This window comes from Loxodonta africana, chromosome 3, assembly GCF_030014295.1.
Source record: "Loxodonta africana isolate mLoxAfr1 chromosome 3, mLoxAfr1.hap2, whole genome shotgun sequence".
NCBI classification, from domain to species: Eukaryota; Metazoa; Chordata; class Mammalia; order Proboscidea; family Elephantidae; genus Loxodonta; species Loxodonta africana.
In genome coordinates this window covers 144,872,796-144,886,451 of record NC_087344.1, presented here as the reverse complement: position 1 = coordinate 144,886,451, position 13,656 = coordinate 144,872,796, and the positions used below count along the sequence as shown (strand labels likewise).

Below are 13,656 nucleotides of genomic sequence, written 5' to 3'. Positions count from 1 at the left end.
CTGTCAAAACTACTCAGGTGTCATCTTGTTCAGAAAACAATCTGAATTTTCATTCTCTGCCATTCTCCTACACTACCGTGTCAGTGGCCCTGAAATTCTTCTGCTTACATACCCACTTAAGGAATGTCTTCTCTCACACATTTTTAAAAAGACTTCTAAATTTTTTTCACCTGAAGTATTTATGTAGTTGCAAAGCATATAATTTATATGTGCTTTAAAATTTTTCCACTGAAACTTTAAATGAGACTAATCTCATTTAATTTATGGAAACATCTACCTTATAACCTAAGTGGCAAGACTAGCCATTATTAACAACTCAATGATTCAAAATATATTTACTTTCTGTCATCAAAGTCTGCCTTCATTTTTCAAATCAAATAAACATATTAAATCACCATTCTATCATCTCTTAATTCCAATTTTGAGAAGGATAAGCAGCCTTGCCAAGTGCTGGTCAGCTGTGTGATGTAAGGACCTTCTCCCTTCAATTTTTCTTGTCTTGCTCTCTCAGGGGACACTCTTTCAGGAGCAATGCATTCTGGAATTGTGCCTTTTGTTTGGTGCCCCAGTGTTTCTCACACATCAAAGTAATGTATCACAGTAAGATTTGGAGTGAGTAACAGGTTTGTCTTCCTTTTATAAAGTGGGAGAAGGCAGCTTACGAAAGGGATAGAAAGGAGAACCAAGACATCTCTACCATAGGAATGTCATGGCAGATAAATTTTTGGAAAGAATACAGATAAAAACTGAAAATCTAAGTTACCATGCTCTAGAATGTTTTTCTGACCCCCTGCAAGCTGTGTACGCCACTTTAAAGACATACGGATTAGGTATCTCTCTTATGTGTTACATTAATAACCTCTGGTATTAGCATTTACCAGACTGTAATAAGCTATTTACTTCTCTGTTCTGCAACCCTCCAATCCACAGGAGGCTCAAACTTTCTTCAAAGCCATGCCTAAGTGGTTGGTTACATATCCCAAGAATGTTACTTAGTGGAAATGGATGAGATTCATTTTTTTAATACTGGCAAATGATTACTATCCAGAACATACATGAACTACTACTAATCAGTAAGAAGTAGTCATGTAATAAGTAGAGAATAATTAAAAATGGAGGCAAAAAAATCAGAAACTACTCAAGGTCAATAAACATAAGCTGCACCGTTTTACATTCCCACAAGCAATGGATAAGGCTGCCAATTTCTTTATATCCTCATCCTCGTCAACACTTGTTATTCTCCATTTTTCTAACAGCTATCCTAGTGGGGGTGAAGTGGTATCTCATTGTGGTTTTGATTTGCATTTCCCTAAAGACTAATGACACGGAGCATCTTTTCATGTGTCTATTAGCCATCTGTATGTCTCCTCTGGTGAAATGTCTAGTCAAGTCCTTTGCCCACTTTTTGATTGAGTTGTTTGTCTTTCTGTTGTTGAGCTACTGTAGGAATTCTTTATATATATCCTGGATATTTAACCCTTATCAGATGTCTAGTTCCCTCAAATTTTCTCTCATTCTGTAGGCTGCATCTTCATTTTCTTAATAAAGCCCACTGATATACAAAAATTCTTAATTTTGATAAAGTCCAGATTATCTATTTTGCCTTTTGTTACTAGTGCGAAGATTCCATTGTTGAAAACCAGGTTCCAAAGCATCGGTCCTATGTTTTGAGTGTTTTACAGTTTTAGCAACAATTATGGGTGGTGGTTGTACACCATGGTCTTTGATCCACTTTGAGTTAATTTTTAAATCTGGTGTGAAGTACGAGTCCAACTTCATTCTTTTGCATGTGGAGATCCATTTGTCCCAGCACCAGTTACTGAAGAGACTATTCTTTCCCCAATGGATGGACTTAGCACCTTTGTCGCAAAATCAGTTGGCCATAGATAAGTGGGCGTACTGTTGGACTCTCAATTCTATTCCATTGATTTATATATCTATCATTGTAGCAGCACCACACTATTTAAATTACTGTAGTTTTACAGTACTTACTTTTTCATTTTTTTTGAGTTGTATTTGACTTGATAAGCTGCCTGGATTAATTTGTCTGTACCACCATCAAACTGATGTGGAATGACCTTCTGAAAGTGCTAAGATACAATAAAAGAAAAAAATAGAACTATTTAGTCCCTATTATTATTAACCGATTAATAGTCAAAACTAAAGGCATTCAGGAAACCATGAACTGACTTACCTGCAACATCCCTTCCATGTCAAGTTGCATTAGCTCTGCCTGATTCATTTGAAGAAGTGCTAATCCTACTCGAAACACTATTTCTAAACCCTGAGGAAACAAATTATATAAATCCAAATGTGTCTTAGTCTTCATCAACAAAAACTGATCATTCAAAATAATATTAGGGTAAGCATTTAGGGATCTCATTTAGGGATCAGCAAACATCTTCTGTAAAGAGTCGGACAGTAAATACCTTAGGCTTTACGGGCCATACAGTATCTGTAACAACTGCTTAACTTTGCAGTTACAGCTCCAAAGCAGACACAGATAACACATAAGTGAAGGGGGGTGGCTGTGTTCCAAAAAAACTTTATTTACAAAAACAAGTGGCAAGATAGATTTGGCACACAAACTGTAGTCTGCCAACTCCTATCTAAAATAATCCAACTAGGTAATATAAATTAATCTTCCCAAAGTCTAATTAATAAGAGTTAACACTGGGTTCAGAAAACAGAGACAAAGATCACTGCTATGTGTCACTGACAATTAAAAGAACTGCCTAGAACGTGTTCAGAGAATAAAAGCAGCTCAATTTTACTAGGTTGAGTATTATACTTCTTGCCTTGGGTAACAGATGTGTTGCAACAATATTAACCGTAAGGCAAATTTCATCCTTCACTAACTCTCAGTGTATCAATCAGGAGGTAATACGGAGGTTTGATTAAGAGTATGGGCTCCAGAATTTGACTGCCTACATTTCAATCCCGGTTACTTACTACACCATTTATGTGCTGTGTATTCATAGACAAGCTAATTAACCTTTTTCTAAGCCTCAGTGGTTATCTCATCGATCAAAATTGGGATAATAACAGTATCTACCTGATTTATAAACTTTAAATGAAATTATCCATGCATGTAGCTTAGCATGGGATACATAGGTCTCCCTTAATATTTTCCTCATTGCCCTGCTCTAAATTAACCCAATAATCCCTTTACTCAACTCTTACTACTAGTTTATCATTGTTGTTGTTAGTTAGTTGCCACTGAGTCGAATTCAACTCATAGTGACCTCATGTGCCGGAGTAGAACTGCTCCATGGGGTTTTCAAGGCTGCGACCTTTCGAAAGCAGATCGCCAGGCTGATCTTTCAAGGTGCCTCTAGGTACATTTGATTCGCCAACCTTTTGGCTAGCAGTTGAGCGCTTAACCATATGCACTGCCCAGGGACTCCTAGTCTACCCATTAGCTTACCTCAGACATAAAGATATCAAATATCCTTGTTGCAATTGGTAGCGGAAAAGTTGTAAGAAAGATAGTCAGAAACCAGGATGATGCGTACATTGAGGTATGAAAACTCTGAGACTGAAAGTGTACAAAGAGTTCTGGAAGATGCTCCTAAAGAGAAGAAACAGTTAAAACATATAAAACTGAGTGTTTTAAACTAGATCGTTGTATACACACTAGATTGGCCTATACCAGACACAAAGAATGGGCATCACATGACAAAGCTAAGATGTAGAAATTGATATGCTCAACAGTGGTTACTCTCAGAGAAGGGAAGAAGGTGGAAAGCATGTGGAGTTGGAACTTTGGCTGTATGTATAACATCTGACTTATTAATAAAAAGAAAATAAATCTGAAACAAATAAGTAAAACTTTTACATTTGTTTAATTTTGTTAGTGGGTACATGGGGTGTCTGTCATTTTCTACTCTGTCTTAAACTATTTTTAAAATTTTTTATTGTGCTTTAAGTGAAAGTTCACAGCACAAATTAGTTTCTCGTTCAAAAATTTATACACAAATTGTATTGCAACATTGGCTGCAATCCCCACAATGTGTCAGTACTCTCCTCCTTTCTACCCCAGGTTCCCTGTGTCCATTTGTCCAGTTTTCCTGTCCATTCCTGCCTTCTTGTCTTGCTTTTGGGCAGGTGCTGCCCATTTGGTCTCATGTACTTGACTGAACTAAGAAGCACATTCCTCACTTGTGTTACTGTTTGTCCACAAATTTTTTTAAAAAGAAATGTTATGTTGAAACACTTCCAGGTGCTTAGCTACCACTGATCACCTATCCTCTCCCTCCTACTTTCTTACCCGAAACGCAGATGCTTCAGCAACTCTAGGAATTCAAGCCATAAATAGCAAATTAACGGAAAATGTAACACCAAGAAAGCTTAAGATGGATAAAAACAGGCCTACCTTTTCAGAAAAAGGAAAAAGTGTAATTAAAAATCATCTCAAGACCTACTTCAGCCTTTTCTTTAAAACGTAAAACATTCTGCATATCCCCTTCCCTCTACCAGACACAGGGAGGACTGAGGTGCTTATAACTCCTGTGGGTTAGGTTTTTCAGAGAAAAAACATTCATAAAAATGGCTCTCATGCCTGCTGAATCATTAACCTATATATATTTTTTAATTCTCCTCATCTAGCTGAAATGTAAGCAAATAAAAATATTTACACCATTATAAGATAATAAAGTAAACTTATTTCACATAAAAATTAAACCTAGGAAGGTAAATTATTTCAAAAGGCATTTTTCACTTGATTTTGATTCCCCCATTGCCAAACAGTCACTAGACTCAGTCTTAAACTAGCAACATAAAAGTTAGATAAAAAGGGAAAGACACGTTAAAGGATCGAAAAAGACAGAAAAGACCAAGTAAATGGACTGATGTCAGTGTCATAATGTCATGGCCCCTGTAAGAGAGCTGAGACTCTGCAAAAGAACAACAGGATATAATAGGACGTAATAAGGAGACCCACACGCTTAGGTAACAGGGTTATGGTTCGTTTGGCACAAATATATAAGGTTTAAATATGAAAATTACAGTCAAATTTCAAATTGTGTTACACCTGCACATAGCTCCTAACCTGGGAGAGTAGGTTTAATTGTGTGCTGAGTGACCAAAAAATAATCTCGGGACTAGACTAAAACACTGATTTTTCAACTCGCTTAATGCTTTTAACGTTAAATTTGCATAGCTGTCACTTAAATCAAGATGGAAAAATATATATATATATATACAGATAATATGCCTTTCTGTTAACACTACACGTTTACCTGTATCATGCATTCAAACTGGTACATACAAAGGCCCAATTCTGCCATACTTGGTTTAAAAAGTTCACGGAGTCTATAATCTTGCATTAATTTAACAAATACACAGAAAGCTTCTTCTTCTGGCATCTACATGAGAAGAAAAAAAATGCAACATAGCTTAATGTTCTATGATATACAAATTAGCCAAATAATATTTAAACCAAGTAACCACCCAACATAAACACTGTTTTGCTTGGCTGCGTGATACAGCTCTATCTCTGAGAATAAGTTAGGCAAATTTTATAACCTAAGACTGTCACCCTGGCCTCACTCACTAATTCAACTAAGGAATTAATATTCACTTAGAGCCTGATACTTTTCTCTCTCTGGGTATATACCAATGAACAAAATAAACACTCTCTACCCTCAAGGAGCTTTTGAGCTTTCCAGTGGGGAGAGAGCCAATAAATCAATTAACATATATGCCAGATGGTGGTAAGTGCTTTGGAAATAAACTAAAGCAGGGTAACAGGGAGTGCTGGGGGAATACACTGCTATTTATGTAGGGAGGTCAAGGAAGGTCCCTTGATATGGTAACATTTAAGCAGAATCCTGAAGGAAGTAAGGGAGTGAGCCATTCAAATTCCTGAAAAAAACAGTTCTAGAAGAGAGAAGAATACAAGGCCCCTTGATACTTGGCCTGCTCAAGTAACAGCAAATAGAGGTGCTATTAAATGAGGGGTGATGTCATGAGAGGTTAGAGAAATAACAGGGAGCCAAATTACATAGAAGTAACTGTAAGGATTTTGACTTTTATCTTAAGCGAGATGAAGAGGCTTTTGAGGGTTCTTTTGAACAGAGAAGTGATATAATATGGAATAACATTAAAAGAACTTGTAAGTTTTCAAAGAGCCTGTAAGTGGGGTTTAAAGGCACCGATTTCACATTTTATGTGTAACTCATTAGGAAATTATATCAAATAAGATAATGAGTATATAAGCTCCTTATAAAGAGCTACACAGATAACTCAGAATGTTTAGGCAAATAACATTTATCTAAATTGTTAAGCCACCTTTCTTAAAATAGTAAAATTGGCTAATGCGCATACACTCATACTATACTAGTATGCTTCAAAAGAGGAAACCCCAGACAACTAGGTCAACCGGCATAACAAAGTTTATTTAGAAAATGTAATGCACCCACTTTGGTGAGTGGTGTCTGGGGTCTTAAAAGCTAGCAAGCAGCCATCTAAGATGCATCAATTGGTCCCAACCTACCTGGAGCAAAGGACAGTGAAGAAGACCAAAGACACAAGGAAAATATGAGCCCAAAAGACAGAAAGGGCCACATAAACCAGAGGCTCCATCAGCCTGAGACCAGAAGAGCTAGATGGTGCCCGGCTACCATCAATGACCACCCTGACAGGGAACACAACAGAGAGTCCCTGACAGAGCGGGAGAAAAGTAGGGCGCAGAACTCAAATTCTAGTAAAAAGACCAGACTTAATGGTCTGACTGGGACTAGGGGTACCCCAGAAGACATGGCCCCCAAACTCTCTTTTAGCCCCAAACTAAAGCCATTCCTGAAGCCAACTCTTCAGACCAAGATTAGACTGGACTATAAGACATAAAATGATACTTGTAAAGAGTGTGCTTCTTAGCTTAAGTACATGAGACTAAACGGGCAGCTCCTGTCCGGCAGCAAGATGAGAAGGCAGAGAGGGACAGGAGCTGGTTGAATGGACACGGAAAATACCAGGTGGAAAGGAGGAGTGTGCTGTCACGTTATAGGGAAAGCACAAATGTATACATTTTCATGTGGGAAACTGACTTGAGCTGTAATCTTTCACTTAAAGCACAATAAAAATAAATAAATTAAAAAAGGGGGGGGGAACCCCAGAGGATCTCTAGGCATTCCTCTTACTGAAGACTGCTTTTAGTAACAACACCCTTTCCTTGGCCTTGACACAACCAGAACATGAGTTAAGAATTACTCTTGGCAAAACCCCCACTTCCTTCCTTCCTCACAACACTCATAGCCACAGTTGTGCCTTTGAGACCACTACTATTAATCCTATCAAGCCCTACAGCCCCAATGATTTATATCAGTCACTATAAGAAGCCCAAGATCCCAGAACTCTCATCTGATGTGGATCTACCGCTCCCCTTATCTGACCCTATTTCCAACCCTCTCTAAACTTTTCCAAAGAACTTTCTGGAACTCATAATCTGCCAATAACAAAATATCCTATGTCCTCAGCTCTTTTCTTAAATGTTCCTCTCACATTATTCCTTCAACTGTTCCTCTCACCTCATTCCTAAATCTGTCTTTCCTAGGTATACTGGAACACCAAAACCTGCCTCTGCCCTCAGGTGGCTGTTTTCTGTTTTCTCTCCCACAGCACTAGAAAGTGCCGGGGGTGGAGAGTTATGTGTCCTCTCTGAACTGCACTGCCACTTTCAATTTACTCTCCCTTCTCTATGAAACACATGCCAGCAGATCTTACCCATTACCCCTCTTTTTCGCAGCCTCTACAAACCCCTCCCACTCGTTTTCAAGAAGATTAATTCACTGGCCTAGCAGATCTTTGACTTCCTTTACTCCAGTGATCTTAGTAGGCAGTTACTTGCTCAGGCTGTGGAGCCACACCACCTAAGGTTCAAATCCCAGCTTCTTCACGTAATAGCTATGTGACCTTGGGCAAATTAACCTCTGTTCCTCAGTTTTTACCATCTATTAAACAAGCAAAATAATAGCACCTATTCCACAAAGCTGTAATGAAGATTAATACATATAAAGTGTATTATCTCACTCAACCATACCAGCAATTCATTCTGTGCTACAGTATCTGTTCTCTATTCCCAGCTCCCTCTTGTCCTCACCTTGCTCCTTACCCCGTTACATTTATTCACTGGCTTAAATCCACAATTACTTTTCCTTTTCTCTCCCTCTACTATAACTCCAACTGGCAAAACTCTATCCTTGGATAAATCCAACCCCACAGCTACATCTAGGTAGCAGAAAGTGACTGAGGAAAAAACAAACAAAAAACACTTAACTATGCTGGCTGGTCTCACTTTGAGTTCATGACCACTAATCTCAGTGGGTCTTTAATGCTGCCTGGTATACTGTATTTCCCTAATTCAATAACTCTTATTTTCTCGACCAACATTTCAAACTTCCTTCTCAGTCCTCAATCCTCCAACATCTCTTTCCCATTTCTCACTTTAAACGAATGACTATGTTTCCTATTTCAACAACAGCAACAACAAATAGAAGCAATTAGAAGAGAATTTCCTTATTCTCTAAACCACCACATCTACTATCCTACTCGGACTTGTTCATTTTCATCACCTTCAGTTACAATGGATGAACCATTCATTCTCCCATGTAAGGTCAACCCTTTTACATGGACCCTGGATCTGATACCCTCCTATAATCTCTCCTTCCTGTCTATCGCTCTGGACCTTTCTCATATTTTCAACTACGCTCTTAGCATCTCAACCTGGATGTTCAACAAACATCTCAAATTTCACGTCTCTAAAACTTCCCTCCTAATTTCTTACCATGCCAGTTCCTGCCCTAAACATCTTCTCAAAAACCTTAAAAGTAATCATTGGTGCTTTTCTCTTTTACTACACATCCAATCTATCAGCACATCCTGTTGGCTCTCCGTTAACAATTATTTCAAGAATCAAGCCACCATTATCTCCTGTCACTCTGCTGCCTTGATTGTACTCCCTTCCCAACAGTTTATTCTCCACACAGCATGAAGCTGCCAAAATAGTTCTTTCAAACCATGATTTAGATCATGTCATTCTAATGCTCAAAACCCTCTAGCAGCTTCTCAGATCCTCAGAGAAAGTCAAAACCCTTACAAGGTCCTACATGATGTGACCCCTCACTGCCTCTCCAACCTTACCTCCCACCACTCCCTCCCCATCTCTACCTGTCCCCTGTACCATGCCACTTCAGTCACACTGGGAATGAATCAATTAACCTCCCCTATTTTGTCTTACGACAATTTCTTCTCATCTGGATATTTAAAAAAAAAAAAAGTTTCATTCTCTCTCCCTTTTGTATGGCATTGATACGGGCTATCAACTGGGGGGAGGGATTTAAAAATGACTATATTTTAAAAAATTTTTTATATTTTAAAAAATAAGTAGGGATGATTTGATAAAAGAGCAAAAGGGGGGACGAAAAAGATTAGTACTGTATCGTTCTCAAAAAGGCTGAAACGATGGTCACAAAATGAAAAAGTGTGACACCAAATAAGAAATATAAATATGAAAAACACCATCCAGTTGTTTTATGTTGTGTTGTTATTTGTTGCCATCAAGTAAATTAAAACTCATGGTGACACCATGTGTGTGGAGTAAAACTGCTCCATAGGGTTTTCAAGACTGTGACCTTTTGGAAGCAGATTGCCGGGCCTTTCTTCTGAGGCACATCTGGGTGGGTTCAAATCACCAACCTTTCAGCTAGTAGTCAACTGTTTAACTGTTTGCACCACTTCTAGTTGTTTTATGGTCATTCCTTTCTATTAGAAAGAAATCAGGACATTCAAGTTTTACTTTCTCTCTGCATACTTTCTCTGTGACTTTGAGCTGGTAAGAACCCACGTCTTTTGCAAATGTCTAATGGGGAAAATACCTCCCTAATTTCACAGAAGTACTAAGATAAACACAAAGCATATGTATCCAGCACTTTCTTCAAAAGAAATGACTACTTTAACATGTATTAAATAAGCTAGCTTTGCAACTTTTTTTCTCCTTGCCTCCTCCCAGGCCAACTTCCTTTTGTTATCATTTGCATTCTGCTAAAAAATAATTTTAACAGTTGCTTAAGCCAGACATAATAGGGAGGGGGAATTTTCAGCAAAAAATGAAAAGAGGTCTTACAGCTCCATTTCAAGGTCAAAACATCTGGAATTTTCCTATCCCGTGGTCCTGAGGCAGGTGTGTGTTCCCATCAGCACAAATAGAAACAAGGCTGTTCTCAAAGATCAGCCTGAGGGCAGGTGGGGTGGTGGAGGGGACTCCAGGCAGCTAGGGTTCTGAGCTTTGCTGCTTCCTTTTTTTTAATCTTGTGTTTTTGGAGAAAACTTACATAGCAAATTAGGTTTTCACTTAGCAATTTGTATACATATTATTCAGTGACATTGGTTACCCTTTTCACAATGTGTCAGCATGCTCATGATTTCCACTGTGGTTGTTCTGTTCCCACTAATCTAGCTTCTGTGTCCCCTCTTACCTTCTCTTCTTTGGTCTAGGGGTAAATGTTGACCATTAGGTCTCATCTGGATGATTCTTTAGAGGAAACAGTACTCACAGGTGATATTATTTGTTTTATGAGCCACACTGTCTTTTGGCTGATAGGTGACCACCGTGAGTGGTTTGCTTTCCAAGTTTAAAAGGTATCCTAGAGTGACAGTTTCAAGGGTTACTCTAGTCTCTACCAGTCCAGTAAGTCTGGTCTTTTTTAGGAATTTGAGTTTTGTTCTACATTTTTCTCCCATTCTAGCCAGGGCTACCTATTGTGTCCCTGATTGGGGCAGTCTGCAGTGGTAGCCAGGCACCATCTAGTTCTTCTGGTAGCTCTGCAGCTTTTAAAAATCAGACTCCCTGTGTTGTTTCTAAACTTATGATAAAGTTGTGAGTGGCAGTATATCACAGGGCAAAAAAGCATAAACTTTAGAAACAGGGAGGGGTTTTAGAATATGGCTCCACCACACTTTGTAGTTTGTGGCCCTGGGCTATTAAGTGATTATTGTTGTAGTAGTTGTCATTGATAATAACAGTTCAGTAAATCAATCATTTAGTAAAAGTGGTATCACTGCCTGGAGCATCCTGAAAGAAAATGTGGTGGCTCCTCAGAATTCCTAGAGAGGTCAGCTGTTTTAAGAGTCACATCTATATATCAACATTAACAAATGTAGTTTTGCGGTGATGGAAAAATCGCACTGATCAAGGGCAGGGTTGCACAACTGATTATTGTACTTCCTGTCAGTAAGTTGTATACCTATAAAAAGTTGAACTGGCAAAAGTTCTGTGATAAATGTATTCACAACAATGACTAAAGAAAGTAGCTGCTGAGGTAGCTTATGTATAACCAAACACCTCATGGGATTTGGTTTTTTGGTTTGGAGGTTTAGGGTCATGGTTTCATGGCACATCCCAGTAAGTGGCCCAATAACATGTTAAGTGCTTCTGTTTTACCTCCCAGTTCACTGAATAGCCCCTGGGGTCTTAAAGGCTTACAAGCAGCCAGCCATCCAAGGCACGGCAATTGGTCTCTATTTGCCTGAAGCAAATGAGGAAAGAGAGTCAGGAATGGGAAGATAAAATGGAATGTGTGGGTAACTGCCTCCATGAACAACTGCTTCATTTGCCATGAGACCAGAACTGGATGGTGTCCAGCTACCATTACTGAACATTTTGATCAAGGATTCTATAGAAGAAACCTGATCAAAAGGGAAAAAATGCAGAACAAAATTCCAAATTCTCACAGACTCCACACTTTCTGGCACCAACAGGGCTGAATGAACCCCTCAAACAATATATTTATTGAGATAAACCCTGAGATAATCTTTAAAACTTAAACTAAAAATATCTCCTGAAGTCTTCTTAAAACCAAACAACAGTTCAGCTAAACTAGTTAAAAATGTCTGCCTTAAACATTTTAGTCTTTTAAGAACTATCCATATGGGATCAAACTGACAACAGAAGCTCAAAAGATTAAACTGGAAACTTAGGGGAAGTGAGTTTATGTTAATGGGCGAGGAACAACTCAGAAAAGGAAGGTGAAAATGGCTGCACAACTTGAAGAATGTAATCAATGTCACTGAATTGTACCTGTAGAAAAGGTTGAATTGCTGTACGTTTTGCTGTGCATATTCTCAACAACAAAATTAAAAATCCAGTTTTGTTTTTATTGTTTATAACCTAATTTGAATTAAAAAGGGACAAATATCCTACAACAACCACTGGGAACAGTTCTTATAGCACAAAGTAAATCAGTCAGCCTATCTCTGACATCAGGTTTACTGATACTTCAGAAAAGAAGTATGTGTATTCCTGACAATTACAGAGCTTTGAAATTCAAGTCAAGCTGTTAGGAAACTGAAATAAAGCATCAGGAAACACACTTTTATATTCTGCCCTTATCTACCAATATTTACGTGATCTTGGGCAAGTCACTGAACTTTTATTACATATCCACTATGTGCCAAACACCTTGCTAGGTTTTTTACATATATTATCTCATCTAACCCTCAATTTTTAACCCTCAATAAATCTGAAAAGTAGATGTTGTTATCGCTGTGGGCAGTCAAGTGGATTCTGACTCACAGAGACCCTGTATGACAGAGTAGAATTGCCCCACAGGGTTTCTTCAGCAGTAATCTTTACAGGAACAGGTTATCAGGTCTTTTCTCCCATAGAGACGCTGGTACTTTCGAACTCTGACTTTCAGGCTAGCAGCCAAGCACTTAACCACTGCATCACAAGTAGACAGTATTTTCTATGAGGTTCACAAAGATGTTAAATAATCTAGTCCAAGTTCACAGTGCAGAACTAAAATGCTAAAACCAGCCTGTACAACTTAAATCAAATTATCTCCAAGGTTCCTTTCCAGGACTAAAATCCTGAAACTAAATATAGATACATGATGGGTTTAAAAAAAAAAAAATTCAACAAGGCTAAAGAGATAATGCTATATGCCATTTCTCTTCAGAGCTATGATTTCCTACCCTTCAATTCTGAAAACACCCCACCGAAACCATTCCAAAACAAGTCACTGCTAATGGAAATATGTTATATCCTTGGGACATTAAAAGTGATTGAGTACACTATTTTAGGGACTATAGCAATATACAGATAATAAGCCCTTCGCTCCATGATAAATAAAATTCCTACAATATAAATAATATTTCCATACTGTAAGTAAGATTTTTATACCAACACTTTATGTCCTTCTTGGTTGGGAAAAGATTACAACTCATTAAATCCTGACAAATAAGATTTAAAATCAAATGGAGATTTTAGCACAGTATTATGGTCCAAATGTATATACCAAGAAGTTGGAATTTCATTTGGTGGCTGTTATGGACTGAATTGTATCTCCCCAAAATATGTGTCAACTTGGCTAGTCCATGATTCCCAGTATTGTGTGACTGCCTCCCATTTTGTGCTGTAAATCCTACCTCTATGACACTAATGAGGCGGAATTAGAGGCCAGTTATGTTAATGAAGTAGGACTCAATCTATAATATTAGCTTGTATCTTAAGTCAATCCCTTATGAGACATAAAAGAGAAAAGCAAACAAAGAGACATGGGGACCTCATACCACCAAAAAAGAAGCACCAGGAGCATAGTGCGTCCTTTGGACCTGGGGTCCCTGCTCTGCGAAGCTCCTCGACTGGGAAGGATTGAT

The 13,656-nt window shown here is 38.3% G+C and overlaps 1 protein-coding gene across 11 annotated transcripts in view; it reads right to left on the bottom strand.

The window, feature by feature from the left end:
- Positions 1–13,656, bottom strand: part of EVI5 (ecotropic viral integration site 5) — a 267,245-nt gene that overhangs the window by 153,006 nt on the left and 100,583 nt on the right. For 9 of the 11 annotated variants that reach the window (XM_023558405.2, XM_010598105.3, XM_023558406.2 and 6 more), the window contains 4 exons: positions 5,241–5,366; positions 3,428–3,571; positions 2,195–2,284; positions 1,993–2,090 (listed from right to left, as the gene is read on the bottom strand). In XM_023558405.2, the coding sequence (XP_023414173.1) occupies positions 1,993–2,090; positions 2,195–2,284; positions 3,428–3,571; positions 5,241–5,366 (458 nt within the window). The remainder of the gene's footprint in view (positions 1–1,992; positions 2,091–2,194; positions 2,285–3,427; positions 3,572–5,240; positions 5,367–13,656) is intronic. The other 2 variants (XM_064282266.1, XM_064282265.1) reach the window with 2 other exon arrangements.